Source organism: Scyliorhinus torazame, chromosome 17 (genome assembly GCF_047496885.1).
Source record: "Scyliorhinus torazame isolate Kashiwa2021f chromosome 17, sScyTor2.1, whole genome shotgun sequence".
NCBI classification, from domain to species: domain Eukaryota; kingdom Metazoa; phylum Chordata; class Chondrichthyes; order Carcharhiniformes; family Scyliorhinidae; genus Scyliorhinus; species Scyliorhinus torazame.
This window is the reverse complement of record NC_092723.1, coordinates 135,501,536-135,523,849: the sequence shown is the minus strand read 5'-3', so window position 1 is coordinate 135,523,849 and position 22,314 is coordinate 135,501,536. Positions and strand designations below refer to the sequence as shown.

At 45.2% G+C, this 22,314-nt stretch overlaps 1 protein-coding gene across 1 annotated transcript in view; it reads right to left on the bottom strand.

Moving 5' to 3' along the window:
• LOC140394170 (sodium/myo-inositol cotransporter 2-like) overlaps positions 1-22,314 on the bottom strand; it is a 402,805-nt gene that overhangs the window by 125,460 nt on the left and 255,031 nt on the right. The window contains exon 13 of the mRNA XM_072481110.1: positions 9,415-9,583. Coding sequence (XP_072337211.1) covers positions 9,415-9,583 — 169 coding nt within the window. The remainder of the gene's footprint in view (positions 1-9,414; positions 9,584-22,314) is intronic.

The window sequence follows — 22,314 nt, the reverse complement described above, 5'->3', positions numbered from 1 at the left end:
ATTTTTTTTACTGGTCAAAAAATCTATCTATCTTTGCCTTAAAAACATTTAATGAGTTTGCTTCAAGTGCTTCACTGGGCAGAGAATTCCACAGATTCATGACACTTTGGGTGAAGAAGTTCCTCTTCATCTGCTCACCCTTATTTTGAGGCTATGTCCCCTAGTTCTAGTTTCACCAGCCAGTGGACACATCCTCCTGCTTCTATCTTATCTATTCCCTTTATAATTTTATATGTTTCTCCCTCATTATTCTAAATTCCAATGAATATAGTCCCAATCTACTTGGTCTCTCCTCTTAAGCCAATCCTCTCAACTCCAGAATTAACCTAGTGAATCTCCTCTGCACACCCTCCAGTGCCAGTACATCCTTTCTCAAGTAAGGAGACCAAAACTGTACACAGTACTCCAGGTGTGGTCTCACCAGCAGCCTATACAGCTGCAACATAACCCTGTTTTTAGACTCCATTCCTCTAGCAATGAAGGACAAAATTCCATTTGCCTTCTTAACTACCTGCTGCACCTGCAAACCAACTTTTTGCGATTCACGCACAAGGACACCCAGGTCCTCTGCACAGCAGCATGCTGTAACTTTTTATCATTTATATAATAATCCATTTTGCTGTTATTCCTACCAAAATGGATGATCTCACATTTACTAACATTGTACTCTATCTGCCAGACCCTTGCCCACTCACTTAAACTATCTAAATCACTCTGCAGACTTTGTCTCCTCTGCATACTTTGCTCTACCACTCATCTTAGTGTCATCTGCGAACATTGACACATTACACTTGGTCCCAAAGTCCAAATCATCCATGTAAACCTATGTAAATAAGCACAACATTGACTGATTAACCCTTTCTTAAGGATAATGAGGTCAATTGTAACAACATTATCATCATAGTTTGACACTACAAAATTGCAATCAGAATCCAGTGTATTTATTTTGAATTGTTCCTTTGCCACACAGGATGTTGACATGAGTAACAACTGCCTCAGACAGTGTTCAGTATTTTCTGGCACATTCCTTATTCACATCTGGAATTTCTCAGCTGCCATTTGGTCATATAATCATTAATATCTTCCATCCCACCTTTTGCTTGATTTAGGATATTATATTTCCAGGATTGGTAATATGTTATACTCTTTGTCTTTTCTTCCAGAATGATCCGATGTAGTGTTGACAAAGAATATACCAATCAAAAGATTGAAACAAAACTAATTTATTATTACACTACTAATTAAATGAAGTTCATACACTCTACTGAGCTATAGATGATAATAAATGATATTGAATCTGTATTACAGTATTCAATATTCTATCTAGTCACTAACTACATTATGATTTGACCTCATGCTATCTATCGCTAATTAACATTCAATCTGCTCTCAGCTTCTCACCATACTTCTCCCAGAATTCCCTGAGCAGCTGTCTGAATTAGTAACGCCGTCTAATGTTTGATTTACACATAGATGTAATTATTAACCCTTCACTAACCTGACTATATACATATCATTACATCCCTTTTTAATTAGACATTTTTCTATTATTAAAGGACAAAATATATAATATTGGTACATAATACATGATATGTATATGAAATTAACATGTGAGTGAAAAAACTTAATAATCAAACAGTCCAACCGTGATGATTCACAAATTGAGTCGGTCCGCTTCCTTCTAATCCTGGATGATCTTCTCAAACCAAGAAATCGGAGTGTCAGAAGTTTTTAACGATTTGGATGAATCTTCAATAACCTTGGAAGATGTCATAGTATTGTGAAAGAGACTTTCATGCATTTGAAGATCTGGAAAAATCTTGTTAGATGGTTTATTTTCAAAAGTGCTCGTTGATTTCATCGAACAATTGAACCTTCATTCGTTTGAATGATATAGGAGCATGGTGCTGCTTGACGAATCACTTTAGCAATAGCAAACCAACCTCCATCAGGAATGCGAATCCTGACGTGATCACCTGGATCCAGTGTTGATTGTAGTATTGTTGTTGTATGTCCAGTTGAGGTTGCATTTTTTAAATTACGTGCTGATGATCTGGATCAGGAAGTCTAATGCACGGAAGAGTTGTTCTTAACACCCTGTTCATCAACAATTGAGCTGAAGATAAACCCGTAGCAAGCGGAGTTGCTCTGTAGTTGAGTAAAGCAAGGTTCATGTCAGCATGAGATTCAAAGGATTTTTATAGAAGTTGCTTCACTATGTGAACCCCTTTCTCAACTTTTCCATTTGATTGCAAATAGTGAGGACTTGAAGTTATGTGAGCAAAATTATATGCTTTGGAGAATTCTGTCCATCTATAACAATCAAAACACGGTCCATTATCAGTCATGACTGTGTTCGGGATACCATGTCTTGCAAAGATTACTTTTGTAGCCTTGATAACAGATTTGGCAGTCAAGTCTGACAACTTGATGACTTCAGGATAATTTGAAAAGTAGTCTATGATTAACACGTAATCATGACAATTGCAATAAAACAAGTCGATTCCTACATTTGACCATGAAGTTTTATCCAATGCATGTGGTAGACGTTTTTCTTTGCATTGTGCAGGTTGGTGTCTTTGACATGTTTCACACTCGAGAATAAGATTTGTTGATGCCTGGCCAGTAGACAGCTTGTCTGGCTCTTCTTTTGCATTTTTTAATGCCTAGATGACCTTCATGTATCTGTTGTAGAATCATGGGTCTAAGTGACATAGGAATCACTGTGCGATCAAGTCGGAGTAATAATCCATCAACAACTGTGAGTTCAGCTTGTATGTTTCTATATTTGGAACAGTGTCCTTTAGGCCAACCATTGTTTAAACGGTCTATGACACAAAGTAACATTGAATCTTTGTTGGTCTCATCACGGATGAGTTTCAGTTTATCGTCTGAAGCAGGTAAAGTTTCAGTTCGAAACTGCATTTGAGCTTCTATATGCTGAATACGTTCTGGTGGTCGTTCTTCGGAGTTGACAGAATGAGATAACGTGTCAGCAATTATCACTTTCTTGCCTGGAGTATATACAAGTCAAAAGTCGTATGTGCGTAACTTCATAAAGATACGCTGTAACCTTGGTGTCATGTCATTCAAATCCTTGTGAATGATGTGAACAAGTGGTCGGTGAACAGTCTCGATCATGAACATAGGTAGGCCATATATAGTCGTGAAACTTGAGAATTCCAGTTAGTAAACCTAAACATTCCTTTTCTATCTGGGCATACCTTTGTTCAGTAGGTGTCATTGCTCTTGAAGCATAAGCAGCTGGTGTCCACAAAGAATTGTCATCTCTTTGTGGAAGAACTGCTCCAATTCCACTTTGACTTGCATCCTTTGAGATTATTGTTTCTCTGTCGGCGTCAAAGAAAGAAAAAAGAGGTACAGTAGTCAATTGTGACTTCCAGATCGATCCATTCTTTTTGAGTGTCAGTCCTTGAAAATGTGGTAGACTTTTTGATGAGATGTCACAAAAGCTGTAATTCTAGATGAGAGGTTAGGAATGAACTTCCCCAGAAAATTCACAACACCCAAGAATCTCAACACAGCTTTCTTGTCCTCTGGGACTGTCATTTTCTGTATGGCAGCAATTTGGCATTGTCAGGTAGCACACCATGTTCCGAAATTTGATCTCCCAGGAGGGTTGAGACACTAAAATTACATTTGGCTCGGTTCAGTTTTAAACCAAATTTATGTACTCGTTGGAAGACTTGCAACAGCCTTGCATTGTGCTCTTCACGTGTATATGACCAGACAATGCTATCATCCACGTAAACTCTTACTGCTTCAATATCTTCAGTCATTTGTTCCATCACTCGATAAAATATCTCCGATGCTGAAATAATACCAAATGGCATTCTATTGAAACAGTATCGACCAAACGGTGTGTTGAACGTAGACAATTTCTTGCTTGACATCATCTAATCACAAAATCCTCTGGAGTCATCCATTTTGGAAAATATTTTAGCATTCACCATCTTGCTGATGATTTCTTCACGCTTGGGTATTGGATAGTGCTCTTGCTTAATATTTTTATTAAGATCTTTTGGACCGATGCATATTCTTAATTCCCCAGAAGGTTTCTTTATACACACCATTGAACTGACCCAGTCAGTCGGTGCTGTTATTTTGGATATTATGGCAAGATTTTGCATATATTCAAGTTCTTGCTTTAATCTTTCACGAAGCGGTGCTGGAATTCTTCTTGGAGGGTGTACCACTGGTTTGGCCTCTGGCTTCAATTGAATTTTATATTGATAGGGAAGAGTACCCAGTCCTTCAAAGACGCAAGGAAAGTGATCAAGAATTCCTTGTATGTCTTCCTGAACATGTGAAGAGGTGAACTTGCGCTATAAATTCTTTGAACTAGGTGAAGATCCTTACAGGCTTGCGCACCTCAGAAAGAAGATCTGTTCGATTCAACAATCTTAAATCTTACAGTTATGGCAGTGTTGTGATTTGTAACCAATAAATAGCAAGATCCCAATGAGGTGATAGCGTTGCCATTATAATCACACAATTGACAATCTGTTTTCTTGATTTTAGGAGGTTGTCTCAGTTGCGAAAGGTCATGCTTGTTTAGCAAGTTCGCAGAAGCTCCTGTATAAAGTTTAAAAATTATTTCAGAACCATTTACTTGAAGCATTGTGTTCCATTCAGATTCTGTGTTAATAGAACAAACTATGTTAGGAGGAGATGAAGCATCTGTGGTATCATACCTTCTTTGTAGGCATTATTGAAAAATGTTATCTTCTAAGCATCAAGATCATTGGAAAAATTCTCTTTCTGATAAGCTTCTTCTGTTGTGCCTACACGTCTTACATTCATATGTGTTTTAGTTAGATTCGTAGATTTAATTTGTGTCATTTTAAGTGATGTTCTGCATTGCACAGCAAAGTGGTAGAGTTTGCCACATTATGAGCAAGTTTTTCCTCGTGCTGGACATTTTTGTGGGTGGGCGTGTCCACAGCGTCCATACATCATTTTGTTTTAATAAATTTAGAGTACCCAATTATTTTTTTTCCCAATTAAGGGCAATTTAGCATGGCCAATTCACCTAACCAGCACATCTTTGGGTTGTGGGGGTGAAACCCACGCAGACACGGGGAGAATGTGCAAACTCCACACAGACAGTGCCCCAGGGCTGGAATTCAAACCCGGGTCCTCAGCGCTGTAGTCCCAGTGCTAACAACTGTGCCACCATGCTGCCCGGTGTCCACACATCATGTTGTCACGCATACAGTGCCTTCGCGCATGCGCAGATCGGTCTTCTTCCATTTTGGGTAATTGGCGAAGTGCACATGTATAGGTCAGGAATGCGCATGCACAACATGGCTGCCATCTGAAACGTGCATTTTTCTGAGCTGCGCCACAGCTCCAACGCATTCTACCTCACGGTTTGTTTTTGAGTCCTTTTCTTTCTGCAGAATTTCAGTATATTGACTGTTGGACAATTGATGCATTCGACACACTTTGATAGCATTTTCAAACTGGAGATCTTTCTGTCTAGCAAACATTCCCTGAGTTTATCATCTACTATTCCAAATACAATTTGGTCTCTGATCATTGAATCAGTCAGGATTAAGAAATTACATGTTTGAGCTTTGAGTTTTGCATCAGTCACGAAGCAATCAATCGACTCCCCATTTTTTTGCATCCTTTTCTTAAAGACAAAACGCTCATATGTCTCATTAATCTGTATCTTGTAGTGCAGATCAAAGTTTGCTATGTCAACATCATATTTAGTCTTACCTACACACCTTGCAAATTGAAATGAGTTATACAGTTCTACGGCTTGTGGACCAGCCATCGTTAGAAATAATGCTAATTTCTGATCATTACTTGCATTATTTAAATCATATGCAGATTACTTAAATCAGATAGCTGAAACTGTTGTTTGAACACTCGCCAGTTAACATCTAGTTTACCAGATATCCTGAGCTGTCGTAGAGATTGAACTTTCTCCATGAGTCTGGGATTCTTCGGTGTTTCGCAGTAACAGGTCTGTTCTTCTAAGTTCGAGTCGTGCGCTAGTTTTTTCTGATAGCTAGATTCTCACTAATCTATCTAAATAGCTTCAGTAATAACTTGGTACCATGTTATATTTCCATGATTGGTAATATGTTGTATTATTTGTCTTTTCTTCCAGAATGACCCGATGTAGTGTTGATAAAGAATATACCAATCAAAAGATTGAAACAAAACTAATTTATTATTACACTCCTAATTAAATGAAGTTCAAATACTCTACTGAGCTACAGATGATAATAAATGATATTGAATCTGTATTACAGTATTCAATATTCAATCTAGTCATTAACTACACTATGATTTGACCTCGTGCTATCTATCTCTAATTAACATTCAATCTGCTCTCAGCTTCTCCTTGTGCTTCTCACTATGCTTCTCCCAGAATTCCCCGAGAGACTGTCTTAAATACAGAGAATTAGTAACGCCCTCTATGGCAATAGATTGTATTTGTTCATTGGGCACAAATGGTTATACATGTTTTCCTCGTAATTTAACCAATCTTCTCACCAGTACCCTTGCCAGAACTTTTACCTCCATGTTTAGCAGCGAGATGGGCCGATAGAACCCGCACTCCAATGAGCGAAATAGATGCTTGCGCCAACATAGCTGCCAACTCCCCCTTTTTCACTGCTTCATTAAACATGTCCAAAAGGGTAGGGGGGTGGGGGCGGCAGCTCCATCGCAAACTGCTTATTAAATTCTGCTGGAAAGTCATCTGGCCCCGGTGCTTTCCCGGACAGCATCGTACCAATACTCTTCCTTTAGCCCTAACGGCTCCTTCAACTCCGGGAACTCCAGTCCATCCAAAAATTGACCCATATTAGCAACATCACCCCCCTCCCCTCTCCCCCTAGCTGTCTGCCGCTGCAGCTGGTGGGCCTGCATGTGACTCACCTTCTTCCCATACTCATACTGCACCCACTTCGCCCGCCGTAGCTGATACACTACCCTACCTGGTGTCAACCGGTTAAACTGCCCCTACAACTCTTTCTTTCCGTCAACAATTCCTTTGTGCGAGGCCACAGAATACCTCCTATCCACCTCCAGTGTCTCATCCAACAGTCGCCGATGCTCCTCCTTCCCCATCCTATCCTTTTGGACCTCGAACAAAATAATTTCCCCCAAACCACCACCTTCAGGGCCTCCCAAAACGTGGCTGCCAATACCACCCCATTCTGATTGAGCGGAACATAATTCTTAATCATCGATACCTTCCCACAGAACTCCTTATCGGCTAAAAGCCCCAGCCTCTGCACCTGACCCAACCAAAGTCTCATGTCTAGAAAGTATGGAGCGTGGTCCGAAATCACTATTACCGCATACTCCGCACCTTCTACCCCCCTCAGCATCGCCTGGCTCACCACAAAAAAGTCAACCCTGGAATAAACCCTGTACACATGCGTGAAGAAGGAATACTCCCTTGCTCCTGGGTGCCCAAACCTCCACTGGTCACCATCCCATCCTCTCCATAAATCCTCCCAGCTCTTGTACCATTCTAAACCTTCCCATTGACCTAGGACTCTACCTATCCACCCGCGGTTCTAATACACAATTGAAATTCTCCCATAATCAGCTGGTGAGAGTCCAAGTCTAGGATTGCCCCCAGTAGCCTCTTCATAAATCCGGCATAATCCCAATTAGGCACATATGCATTCACCAACACCACAGGATCCCCACGAGCATCCCACTCACTATTACGAACTTTCACAGCCCTTCCCACCCCCCCATATCCCACACCCAACCCACGACGAGAAACATCATCCCAACATGGCCCCCCCTATAGAGCATTCTCAAACCACCCCACCCACAGCAACTCCTCATGCCCTGCGCAGTGCATAACCAACAGAGAGCATTAAAACTAAACACTGCACACCCAATACCAAAGTGGCGCCCCCTCCAAAACAAGCAGCAATTAAACTTCAGTACAAAAATACCAAAATACAAGAAATACAAAATGTACTAACAATACAAAAAATGTAAAAGATACAAAAAAAAACCTACAAAAACGGGGGTTGCTACCACCCCCCAACAACTTTTCCCAATCAGCAAACAAAAACAGATAACAAACGTTCACAGAGATAACATTTCTTCTACCAAAGGTCTCCCCTCGGCCCTCCCCCCAGTTTATGTTCCTTAATAAAATAATTCACCTCCTCTGATGTCCCAAAGTAATTTCCCAGCCCTCAAACTTTACCCAAAGTCTGGCCAGGTACAACATCCCAAACCAAATCTGGCATTGATACAGCACTGCCTCGGTCTTGTTGAACTCCACCCGTCTCCTGGCCAGCTCCGCTCAAATGTCCTGATAGATCCAGATTCGGTTTCCTTCCCACTCACAGTCCCGCCATGCCCTGGCCCACCTCTTTTGACCTGGAACTTGTGCATATGCAGAATCACCACTCGGGGCTGCTCCCTCGCTCTTGGCCTCTGCCTCAGAGACCTATGGGCCCGATCCACCTCTGGAGCCTTGTCCGGCACCTTCTCTTCCACCAATGTAGCCTCACAACATAGCCCATTGCATCCGTTCCCTCCACTCCCTCCAGAAACCCCACAATCCCTTCTGCCGCCGGGATCTATTTTCCTGGTCCTCCAACTTTGCTCGCAGAGTTTTACACATGGCCCCCCAGGATTGGCGTCTCCACCTCAAACTGATCATTCTGGTCAGACACCACCTTCTCCATCTTCTGGATCGTTACCCCTGCACCTCGAGTCTCTTCTCCACCTATTTCAAGGTCCCGGGAAGAGGTGCCACTGCCCCCTCAATCGCCTTCGACCAGTCATTCTGCAATTCTTTACGTTGCCGCCAAAATTCGACCATAATGAAGCTCATCAACTGTTCCATTTACATCTTTCCAGTCGACGATAAGCTTCCCCCTCTGCCATTTTTAGAACCGATGCTGCGCCATGAGTCTCCTCCAACTCTTGAGCCAGGACTCTCACTGTCCTCTGTCAAGTTTGGTAACCCGCAGACATGCCCACCCGGAGGAGAACTTATCCTCTCCACTCTCCGCACAATTTTCCGCCGAAATTCCCCAATGTTCAGGTAAAAGGGAACAAAACCAACACCCTCAAGCAGGAGCCGCCTTGTGTGTGACCATCACTCCATGGCTGCCACCGGAAGTCTCCTACACTAATCTCTTATGTGGGACTTTGTAAAATGCCTTCTGAGCGTCTAAATGAACCACATCAACTGGCTCCCCCTCAGTTCATCACAATGGGAGGATGCCAGGGCTCACAAGTAGTTGAATTCACTCCCATTGTTTCTGATTAGCTAACTCAGAACAGGCCAGAAATCAACCCTGGGATATTCTAGTCTGAATGATTCAGCTCCGTACCAATTTAGCTACCAGGAAGGCTGCAAAACAAATCAGGAAATAAACAACTCACCTTTTCATTTGTTCGTGTCCAAAAGCAGCCGGTTATAAACACCACTGCGATTGGTGGCGTCAGGTAGGAGGTGATGGATTGGATATATATAAAGAGCTGACCACCTTGGCTCATTTGCACCAGAGGAAGCCATAAAATAGATACTACCACCAGGACCAGCACAAACAGTCTGAAACAAATGGAAAATCACATTTAGTCACTGTATGGGAGCTTTACTTTTATTGAATTTGATTTCCTTGAGTATGCTGACTCTTCCTGGGATATGAACCCCACAGTATCTTGCCCAAGTAACAATTATTTGTGAGGGTAAGGTCATGGGTCGCAACGGGTTATCTGGTGTGGTGTGATACACTGACAAGCCTAATTTTGCCTTCATTTAACGTGCACATGTAGACTTTCCAGTAGGACTCACTGGATGACAATGATGAGCAGGAATCCCAAATCCTTACAACCTGCATTCGAAGGAGAAAATCGCAAACATCCCCACTCCTAAAATAGTACAGCAGAAAGGCGGCCATTTGACCATTGAATCTGGGTCAACACTTTTAAAAACCAACCCAGTTAGTTCCACTTCCCGATGGGCTAAGTTCCCAACCGTGCAGTTGATGCGTGGTCTGAGCGGTCAGAACCCGGCGTGGTGGCCGCGGACTGTGTCCAGCGCCGTCACAGTCAGCTGGGAGCCATGCTGCTGGCCGGTGGGGATTCCGCGAGGGCTGGGACGACTGGCAGGGGGTGTTCTGTGGGGCCGTATTCCATGCACAGCCGATGTCATTCAAGGCCATTTTTGGTGTGGGAGCCGGGAGTTTTACCTGCCACTGCTGCTAGCCCCTCACCGGTCCCGGAATCAGTGAGGGCTTGGCGCTGATTTTGGCGTCGTAAAACACCACAGTTCCCACAGTGGCATTGGAACTTAGCCACAGAAATGGGGAATCCAGCCCCTTCAGCGGAATTCTCAGTTTCAGAAACGAAATGTTGATGCCGGGAGTGAATCGGTGGTGTTGTACGACAGCATAATTGGCGCCATTCCCAGAGCAATTTATCAACCATTAATAGGCTAGCGCCGGTGCCACGTGGAACACAACTGATGCCAATGAAAAACGGTGTCCGATTCTCCGGAATCGGGATTGACACACGAGAGGCTGACAAGCTGAAGTTGCATATAAGCACTCCACGCACACACACACACACACACATACACGAGGAGGAAACGGACACTGATGGGACCCCTCGACCCGCAGCCCGAGACACGGAGCACCGGTCCGGGGATGACGCTGACGGTCACAGCTGTCTCCAACACTTTCCACCACCCTGGAGACACTCACCTCAGTTGGGCACTTTAGTGAAGAGGCTCCTGGGGCACTATCTGGTGTGCACCATACACGTGCGTGGTTGTGGTACCCTCAATAACGACGCTTAGAGTGTAAACGGTAAAGAAGGCTTTAATAAGCTAAGAACTAGCCTGGTGCCGAGACGTGTGCTAACAGAGGTGCTGCCCAGAAGGCGGCCCCTTATATACGGCTCCCAGATGGGCGGAGCCGGAGGCGGAGTCCCCCAGGGTTCCAAGACCGGTCTTAAAGGGGACATCACCTTACATGATGACAAGGTACAGTGTTACAGTCACCGTTCATCACAGTGGTACAACGGGTGGAGGTAGGAACCCCCAAGAGGGCGGACGGTTGAAAGACTGCCTGATCCCAGGGACGAGCTGTCATCCAGATGGGTTTCGGTCTCCTGGAAATGGCGGTCCCATTGATAGTGGAGATGCAGTCGCAGAGACAGGGACATTCAAGAGGGGGTGTCGGCAACCATCCAGCGCCTGCAGGTGCAGTTAGAAGAGTCAAACCGCCTGCAGGAGCAGGAGGTGGTGCCGACCATGTGTGCCATTCAGGCCAACACCGCACGGGTGGCATCTGCAGTGGAGGCCTTGAGGACACAGGTTTCGGCCATGGATCAGGATGTCCAAGACATGAGGCCTTGGGCCCTATCACAGGCAGCCATGTACAAGGGCCACCTGAACAATGGCCAGAACGTGGCCGAGTCACCGTGAGTCATGGCTGACAGCATCAGCCGCATTGCCCAGGCGCTGGCTAATGTGGCACAGACCCAGAGGGAGGTGGCGCAGTCACTGTTTAATGTGGCATACCCAGGTGGTGGTGACACAGTCGCAGAGATGTGGCGCAGTCCCAGAGGCAAGTAGTGCATTCCCTGTGATCCATGGCGTGAACATCGAGACATGGAGAACATCGGGTGTGGGCCCCCCCAAGGCGGGCAGTGGTAGGTGGCAGGGGAGCCTCAGGGGTTAGCTCCTGTCACACCCCTGTCCCATGGAGTAGACTGGGGGCCATCGGGCACCTGAGGGAGGTAGAGGTGATGAGGCCCATGACGGTGACTCCCGCAGGTGAGGTGCCGGAACAGCACAGCATCTCGGACACCCCTCCCATCCCTGGCGCATCTGTTGGACAGAGGGCAGAATAGGGCAGCACCACGCCATCTGGGACTCCCGGGGAGCAGTCGGGCCCATTCAGCCCCGTTCGCCCCAGAAAACGGCCACCAAAGGGGACCCAGATCACAGGCCGGGAATCGCAGCAAACCGTCTCAACTCCTGATTTACCACCTGGGGATCCACCTAGACGTAGCGTAAGGCCCCATAAGGCCAGAAAGGTAGACACCAGCTAAGTTGTCATGCGGCTGATGCTGTCAGCAGACACAGTATAACGATAGGGTCTAGGGCATGTATGTTCACTTGTTCACATTAAACACCTGTTCACAATGTTACAACCTGCCTCGATGCTCTGTCAGAAGGGTGTGAGGGGTGGGATGGGCTGGTCTGGGCTGGCCGTAGAGGTGGCGGGGGGGGGGGGGGGGTGGGGTGGAGTATGGATGGCCATTGGGGGTGGGCTTGGCCAGTCCTGCCAGTGTTCACCACTCCAGTGTCCTACCCCTATCCTTTCCAACCACCCCCTCCCACCCCATACACACACAGTCCCCATCTCCGCCACCCCAAGGATTCAGTAGGCCATGTGATGGAATGGCCAGCTCGCATGCAGGGTCGTTCAGGAGGACAGTGGAAAGTGCTACCATGGGCAGGAGTTAGATGTTGTCAAATGATGTGGAGCACCAGAGCTCGTCCCAGAGCGGGCCGTCATCACCCTCCATCCTATGGACTGGACACACTGTTACTGCCAATCCAGGGCAGTATGCTCCTTTTATGGTATATAGCATCAATTTTGCGTTCATGCATTGCACTGCCCTCATCCAACCTCTGTTACCTCATTAAAAACTCAATCAAGGGGGGGGATCACGTGATGTGACCACAGGAGTGGATGCGTTTTTGCGAGCTCTGGATCCACTCATCTTTTAATCCTTTATTTTATACTGGTGCACATTCAATAATGTCTTTTTTGGGGATATATGTCTTGCACTATGACCCGGATGATCCTGGTTGGAGTTTAATGGTTGTTATAACCCGCACGAGACCTGGGGGGGTTGGAGCAATCAGCCTCCCCATGAATCTTGCCGAATACAAGCTCCCCCACTAAGAGCCTGAGGACATTCATGATTGCGATCTGTATAAAGTCAGCCAGTTATGGAACCGACATGGCAGACCTGACTGGGATCTGATGTAAATTATAAATATAATTGCTTTGCAATAAACCAAGTTTCCTTTTGACCATCTCAGTTCGGACTTGTTTGTGGCCTACTAAACTGGCGATGAGAATAAAACTGGATTACTGTCGATGCTGCTGCACCATCACCGCCTTTTCACTGCTGGGCTAAAGTTGGAGAATTGTTTTTTTTACAAATATTTCTTTGTTCGGAAGATTGGACGTGTTCGACGTAAGCTTAGAGGATTGGACACAGTATGCAGACACATGCATTACCTTTTCTGGGCGAACACTATCACTGGTGTTGATCGACAGACAGTAATATTCCTGACTGCCTGTGGAGCTCATACTTATGGAGTGATAAAAAACCTTACATATCCTGCAGCGCCAGAGACTAAAACTTTTGAAAAACTGGTGATCCGAGTGGGGCAACACTTCAACCCAACACGGCCCATTATAGTACAGAGGTACCATTTTAATATAGTAGAGAGGACCCCTGGAGAGTCCGTAACAGAGTGTTTGTCGAGGCTACGAAAATTAGCCAAATATTGTGAATATGGAACTTCCCTTTCCAAAATGCTGCGCAACCGTTTGGTCTGTGGCATAAATAACACGTCTACTCAAAGGAAGTTGCTAGTCAAACCATCCCTAGACCTTCAGCAGGCCATCTAAATTTCACTTTCCCGCAAAAAGGTGGCAAGGTAGCACAGTTGTTAGCACTGTTGCTTCACAGCTCCAGCGTCCTAGGTTCAATTCCTGGCTTGGGTCACTGTCTGTGTGGAGTCTGCACGTTCTTCCTGTGTCTGTGTGGGTTTCCTCCGGGTGCTCCGGTTTCCTCCCACAGTCTAAAGGTGTGCAGGTTAGGTGGACTTGCCATGCTAAATTGCCCTTAGTGTCCAAAAACGGTTAGATGGGGTTACTGGGTATGGGGATAGGGTGGAGGTGTTGACCTTGGGTAGGGTGCTCTTTCCAAGGACCGGTGCAGACTCGATGGGTGGAATGGCCTCCTTCTGCACTGTAACTTCTATGATTCTATGAAAAATACTAAGAAAGGAGTGCAAGAGGTCTAGTGGATAGATGTCAGCTCACTCCCTGTGAGCGACCCCCCCCCCCCCCCCCCCCAGCTCAAAGACAGAGACCCTGCCCTGGACTGAGTACCATAGGGGCCAGATCCATTGGTCAAGGGCTGAAATGTCCCGTCGGGGTACCTCCCCAGAGTCTGTAGATGGACAGCCCTGGCATTGTGGGGCATGTGGATGCAGGAGCCGCAGAGAGTGCAAGGCACGAGTCAGCCAGCAACCCCAGTACCCCGCCAGAGATAGGCGCCAACTGAGGGTTCGCACCGTCCACCTGGACCAGCCAGAGGAGGAGTGCATGCAGCTGAATTGTATTGAAGCATCCCAAGTGGCTCCTTTCAAGATAACCGAGCAAGTTAATGGGCATCCATTAGACATGGAACTCAACACAAGAACTGCAGTTTCAGTTATTGGGAAGCAGAACTTCGACAGGATAAAGATGGGGGTACAACAGTTCAATCAGTCGAACACCGAGGCATGATTAGCGGGGTATACCAGAAAACCGTTAGCCATTGTTTGAACCAAAATGACCCCGGTGGTTTATGGGCAACAGTCAGTGCAACTTCCATTTATCATTGTCAAGGGACAAGGCCCCAATCTGCGATTCAGCGATTGGCTAAAACACCTGCAACTGGACTGGCAGCAAATTTTCCAAATGGTATTTTGGGGTCTATACAAAGTACTAGCAAAATATTCAGAGGTTTTCCAATCAGGACTGAGGAAAATAAAAGGGGCCATGCCAAAAATTCTGGTCGACTCTGACGCACAACCAAGGTACTCCAGTGCTCACTCAGTCCCTTACGCTTTGATCGCAAAAGTTGAGGCCAGACTTAGCCGACTCAAAGGCCTTGGAATTATTAGATCAGTACGCTTTGCTGATTGGCGGCAAACTGGATAAGACAGTCACACTGTGTGGGGCTATAAGCCGACGGTGAATAGGGCCTCCCGGTTGGATCATTACCCAATGCCCCGCATCAGGGATCTTTACACAAAATTGGCCAGCGGATAATCATTTACAAAGCTCGACTTGAGCCATGAGTACTTGCGGTAAGAATTAGACCCTGCCTCCCATATACGTCATTATAAATACCCATAGAGGCCCAGACGAGTACATCTTTTGGAGTGTCACGGCACCCCGGTCCACCCTCGCTTTCCTCCTTCTATCTTGGCCTGGCTATTTCTCCCTGGCTACTGGCCATTTGTTTATTTATGTGTTGACCACAAACAGGTCTTGGAACAGTCGGGTGAATGGCTCCCATGTTTTGTGGAAGTCCTCTTCCGACCCATGGATGGTGAATTGATTTTTTCCATTTGGAGAAATTCTGATCGGTCAGACAGCCAGTCTGCAGCTTTAGGTGGTCCTGCTGATCGCCAGCCAAGCAGGATTCTATGGCAGGCGATCAGGGAGGCAAAGGCAAGGGCGTCCGCCCTCCTCCACAAGAAGAGATTTGACTGGTCTGATACTCCGAAGAGCGACACTTTTGGGCATGGCTCCACCCTCATCCCCACCACTTTGGACATTGCCTCGAAGAAGGCTGCCTCGAAGAAGGCTGCCCAGTACCCAGCAAGTCTGGGCAAGACCAGAACATGTGGGCGTGGTTGGCTGGGCACAGCCGGGCAAAATTGATGCCACATTTGTGGGGTGGAAAGGTAAGGGGCTGAAACGGTTAAAGGACTTCTTTTTGGAGGGTTGGTTTGCAGACTGGGAAGAGCTGAGGGAGAAGGTAGGTCTTGGTTGGATAGATATGTTCAGGTACTTTCAGGTGTGTGATTGGGTCTGGTGGGCGTTCCCGACATTCCCAGTGACGCCACCATCCACTTTGCTTGAAAGAATTGTTTCATAGACAGTGCTGCCCTCCTTACACCCTGTCCATGTTATATCGTGGGTGGATCATGAAGGAAGGGCAGGTTTCGATGAAGGAGGCAAAGGATAGGCGGGAGGAGGAGCTGGGCCCTATTTTGGAGGAGGTGGTGGTGAATGAATCTCTCCCTAGGGTGAATTCTACGTCATCCTGCATGAGGTTAAGTTTGATACAACTTAAGGTGGTGTTCAGAGCGCATCTTGCCAAGGCCAGAACAAGTTGCTTTTTTGAGGGGTTTGAAGATAGGTATGATAGCTGACTCGAGGGGGCCTGCGAACTATACGCACATTTTCTGTTCCTGCCCCAAGTTGACTTTGCGGACACTTTTCACCTGTCCCTACTCCGCTCCGAGGTCCCCACATGCTTCAAGAAGACCACCATCACACCGGTGCCAAAGAAGAACCAGGCAACATGCTTCAATGACTACCGTCCGATGGCCTGGACTTCAGTCGTAATGAAGTGCTTCGAGAGGTTGGTCATGAAACGCATCACCTCCAGACGCCCAGAATGCCTTGATCGACTGCAATTCGCATACCGCTGCAACCAGGCCACAGCAGACACCATCTCCCTGGCCCTACACTCATCCCTAGAGCATCTCGACAACAAGGACTCCTACATCAGACTCCTATTTATTGACGACATTCCGCCTTCAACACCATAATCCCAGCCAAGCTCATATCAAAGCTCCAAAACTTAGGACTTGACTCCTCACTCTGCAACTGGATCCTCAACTTTCTGACTCACAGACCACAATCAGTTTTTGGGGATCTTTATTCAACACCATATCGACAATTTTAAATGTGGATTTGGTGCCCTGCCCATTAGTTGCGATATTTGGGGTGTCAGATCAGCCAGAACTAAGGATGGGGGTGATGACCAACTCTTTGGATTTTGCTTCATTGCTGGCTTGGCGGTGGATTCAGGTGATTTGGAGACAGGCAGCACTGCCCAGTGCTACATTTGGCTGGGTGACATAATGGAGTTCTTGTATCTCGAGAAGGTCAGGTTTAGTGAGGGGAGCGATTGATGGGTTCTATCAGAGAATCACAAAATAATATAGTGCAGAAAAGGCCCTTCGGCCCATTTAGTTTACATCAATGCATGAAATACACTTGACCTGTGCCTAATCCCATTTGCCAGCACTTGGCCCATAGCCTTGAATGTTATGAACTGCCAAGTGCTCATCCAGACTGTCACTGCCCACTGGGTAAATATGTTTTCCTCAAATCCCCCCTAAACCTGCTGCCTCTCATCTAGAACATGTGTCCCCTCATATCTGGCCCTTCAACTAAGGGGATCAGTTGCTCCCTATCCACCCTGTCTATGTCCCTCATAATCTTGTACACCTCAATCAGTCGTCCCTCAGTCTTCTCTGCTCCAGTGAAACAACCCAAGCCTTTCCAACCTCTTTTCATAACTTAAATGTTCCATCCCAGGCAACATCATGGTGAATTGCCTCTGCACCCGCTCTAGTGCAATCATATCCTTCCTATAATGTGACGACCAGAGTTTCACACAGTACTCCAGCTGTGGCCTCAGGAAGGTTCTATACAGCTCCAACATGACCTGCCTTGCCTTTTGTCATGGAGATGGATTCTCTCCTACAGACGTTTCTCCAATAGTTTCTCTTCCATTGACTCACTGGTCTGTAGTTCCCTTGTTTATCTCTACAACCATTCTTAAATAGTGGGACCATATCAGTTGTTATCCAGTCCTCTGGCACCTCCCCCGTGGTCAGAGGGGAATTAAAAATTTGGGTCAGAGCCCCTGCAATCTCCTCCTTCACTTCCCATAGCATCCTGGGACACAATTCATCCAGTCTGGAGATTTGTCCATTTTTAAGCCTGCCAACACTGCCAATACCTTGTCACTCATTTGTTCAAATTGCTCTAGAACATAGTCCGCTGTGGTTCTGCCAACGATCAACCAATGATCTGCTGTCGAGTGCCCCAGCAGCCCAAATCACGCCCATACCCACCGTCACAGCTTCCAAAGTCAGATCGGCCTTCCTGAAAGTGAACCCTCGGAAGGCGACGGGTCCAGACGGAATCCCTGGTTGTGCACTCAAAGCCTGCACAGACCAGCTGGCAGATGCGTTCGCGGACATCTTTAACCTGTTCCTACTCTGCTCCAAGGTCCCCACCTGCTTCAAGAAGACCACCAACATACCGGTGCTACCGAAGAACCAGGCAACATGCCTCAATGACTAATGTCCGGTGGCCTTGTCTTCAGTTGTAATGAAGTGCTTCGAGAGGTTAATCATGAAGCACATCACCTCCATACTCCCAGAACGCCTTGATCCACTGCAATTCACATACCGCCGCAACCAGTCCACAGCAGACGACAAGTCCCTGGCCCTACACTCATCCCTAGAGCATCTTGACAACAAGGACTCCTGCATCAGACTCCTATTTATTGACTACAGCTCCGCCTTCAACACCATAATCCCAGCCAAGCTCATATCAAAGCTCAGGACTTGACTCCTCACTCTGCAACTGGATCCTCGACTTTCTGACCCACAGACCACAATCAGTCAGAATAAACGACAACACCTTCTCAATGCCGGAGCCCCGCAAGCTGCGTACTTAGCCCCCTACTATGCTCCGTGTACACACACGACTGCGTGGCAAAATTTGGTTCCAACTCGATCTACAAGTTTGCTGACGATACGACCATAGAGGGCCGGATCTCGAATAACAATGAGTCAGAATACAGGAGGGAGATAGAGAACCTAGTGGAGTGGTGCAGCGACAACAATCTATCCCTCAATGCCAGCAGAACTAAAGTGCTGGTCATTGACTTCAGGAAGCACAGTGCTGTACACACCCCTGTCAGAATCAACGGGGCCAAGGTGGAGATGGTTAGCAGTTTCAAATTCCTAGGAGTACACATCTTTAAGTAAATCCAGTTTAGAAATGAAAGCTGATTGTCCCACTTTCTCAATGCAATCCTCAAAACGTGGGATAGGGTAAGAGTCTGTTCTTGTAACTGCATTAACCTTTCTATAGTCCACCCACAACCGTTGGGTACCATCTGGTTTAGGTACCTTCACAATGGGTGGGCTCCATTGGCTGCAACCCACTTCAATTATGCCATTTCTAAGCATAGTCTCAATCTCTTTGTTAACCTGTGCCAATTTTAAAGGATTAAGTCTATATGGATGTTGTTTGATTGGAACAGCATTTCCCACATCTACATCATGTATAGCCATTTTAGTACTTCCCAATTTATCTCCACAAACTTGCCCATGTTATATCAATAACTCTTTCAGGTCAGTCCGTTTTTCCTCTGGAAGGTAACTCAACAATTTATCCCAATTTTCAAGAACATCCTAATTTTCCAATGTAATTTGAGGTATGTCAAATTCACAGTCATCTGGATTTGGTTTGTCACTTTGAGTTAGAATCATTAAAACCTCCTCCTTTTTCTCTCCTTCCCTTTCAAAGTTCACATGACACACTCGGTGAGTTTTCCTTCTATCTGGCGTTTTTACCACATAATTCACCTCACTTAATTTCCTTTCAATCTGATAAGGTCCACAAAACCTTGCTTTTAAAGGTTCACCTGCCACTGGTAACAACACTAAAACTCTATCTCCCCTGGCAAAACTACGAACATTGGATTTCTTGTCCGCTACCCGTTTCATCACATTTTGTGAAACTTCTCAATGTTGTCTAGCCAATTCACCTGCTCGATTTAATCGTTCCCTAAAATTTGACACATAATCCAATAATGTAATTTCCGATTTCTCATTCATCAATTTTTCCTGAATCAATTTAAGTGGTCCTCTTAGCTCATGACCAAAAATTAGTTCAAAAGGACTGAATTTGGTTGATTCATTAGGTTCATCCCTAGTTGCAAACAGTACGAATGGAATTCCTTTATCCCAATCCTCTGGATAATCGTGACAATAATGTCTTTAATGCCTGTTGCCACCTTTCTAACGCTCCCTGAGATTCTAGATGTTATGCAGTTGATTTAAATTGTTTTATTCCTAAGCTATCCATAACTTCTTTGAATAACCTGGAGGTAAAATTCGATCCTTGATCTGATTGTATTTCTGTGGGGAGTCCATATCTCGTAAAGAATTTAAGTAATTCCTCCACAATCTTTTTAGCTGTAATATTACGTACTGGAACTGCCTCTGGAAACCTAGTAGACACATCCATTATAGTCAAAAGATATAGATTCCCACTTTTCGTTTTAGGAAGCGGTCCTACACAATCAATTAGGACCCTTGTAAAAAGTTCCTCAAATCCTGGAATGGGTAGTAAGGGCGCTGGTTTTATCACCGCTTGAGGTTTCCCTATCACTTGACATGATCGACAAAATGAAACTACATCTTTATGTAGTCCAGGCCAATAAAAATGTTTTTGGATTTTAGCTGGAGTTTTCCTCATTCCCAAATGAACTCCCACTGGTACCTCATGTGCAAATCACAACACCTCCTTTCTATACCCTACCGGCAATACTACTTGATGAACTTCTGCCCACTTTTCATCCGCCTGCATATGTAAAGGTCTCCATTTTCTCATCAAGACATCACGTTTAATGTAATAACACTCTGGTATACACTCAGATTCCTCTTCCGTATATGCTTTCTGATATATCCGTTTTATTTCTACATCTTTCTGTTGTAACTCCGCCAATTTTCCTGAACTAAAAATATCCGCCTCATCCTCCACCTGTTCTTGTTCTTTTTCAACCATCTGATCAAAAATAGTTTCTGATAATTGCACTTCACCTTTATCTTCACTCTCTGATTTCTACTCTTGTCTTAACCTGTGACTTTGCGATCTTGTTACTACATTATCCGGAAAGATCCCAGGATATTCGTCCTTCAACACTTCAGTTGTCTGATTTTCCACTGGCTTATCAACTATAGTAGGCATCACTCCCACTTGCAATCCAGCTATATCATTACCCAAGATAAACTGTATTCCTGGACAAGATAGTTTCTCTATTACTCCTACTACCACTCTACACTAGACTTTCCAAACTACTCTCACTGTGCTCTCACCCTGAATTCCACATATTACCACCTTTCCTGGCAACATTCTTCCCAAACTACATAACTCCTCATCTCTTACCATTAATGATTGACTAGCTCCCGTATCTCTTAAAATTGTGACTTCTTTACCTGCTCCTCCTGATACACATGAGTAAACTTTACCCACACAAGTAAATTCTTTAAAGAGATCTGGCACCTTCTTATCAATCACCTCTTGATCAGGCTGTATAATCTTTTGCACCTCCTTCGCTTCACTTGGGCTTTCCTTTACCACTTTAACAAACCCCACTGTCTTATCCAGTTTTACCACATCAGCCTTCCCAGTGCTTTTCTTCAACCACCAACACTGTGACTTTACATGGCCTAGTTTATTACAGTGAAAACATTTTAAACTTTTAATTTCTTTTCCACCCTCCTGGATTTATTTATTAATCTGAGGTACACTCTCCTTATTATCTCCCATCAGATCACCTTTATCTTTACCAATTGAGTATTTCTCATGTCCCCAGTTTCTATCCCTCACAGGCTGAAACTGATGTCAGAAACCAAACGTTGATTTATAAACTAATTCATAATCAGCTGCCATTTCTACTGCTAATCTCGCAGTTTTAACCCTCTGCTCTTCCACATGAGTTCTCACTACATCAGGAATTGAATTTTTTAACTCCTCCAAAAGTATAATTTCTCTGAGAGCTTCATACGTTTGGTCTATTTTCAAAGCTCTTATCCACCTATCAAAATTACTCTATTTGAGCCTTTCAAACTCCATGTATGTTTGACCAAATTCTTTCCTTAAATTTCTAAACCTTTGTCTGTAGGCTTCAGACACTAGTTCATATGCACCTAAGATGGATTTTTTTACCTCCTCATACGTCCCAGATACAAACATTTCTTAAAGTGACATTCTCATGACACAGCCCAGTCCATCATACAAACCTGCCTCCCATCCATTGATTCAATCTACACCTTTCGCTGCCTGGGGGAAGTGGGCAGCATAATCAAGGACCCCTCGCACCCAGCTTACTCACTCTTCCAACTTCTTCCATCGGGTAGGAGTTACAAAAGTCTGAGAACACGCATGAACAGTGTAGGAGATACAAAAGTCTGAGAACACGCACGAACAGACTCAAAAACAGCTTCTTCCCCGCTGTTACCAGACTCCTAAACGACCCTCTTATGGACTGACCTCATTAACACTACACCCCTGTATGCTTCACCCGATGCTGGTGTTTATGTAGTTACATTGTGTACCTTGTGCTGCCCTATTATGTATTTTCTTCTATTTCCTTTTCTTTTCATGTACTTAATGATTTGTTGAGCTGCTCGCAGAAAAATACTTTTCACTG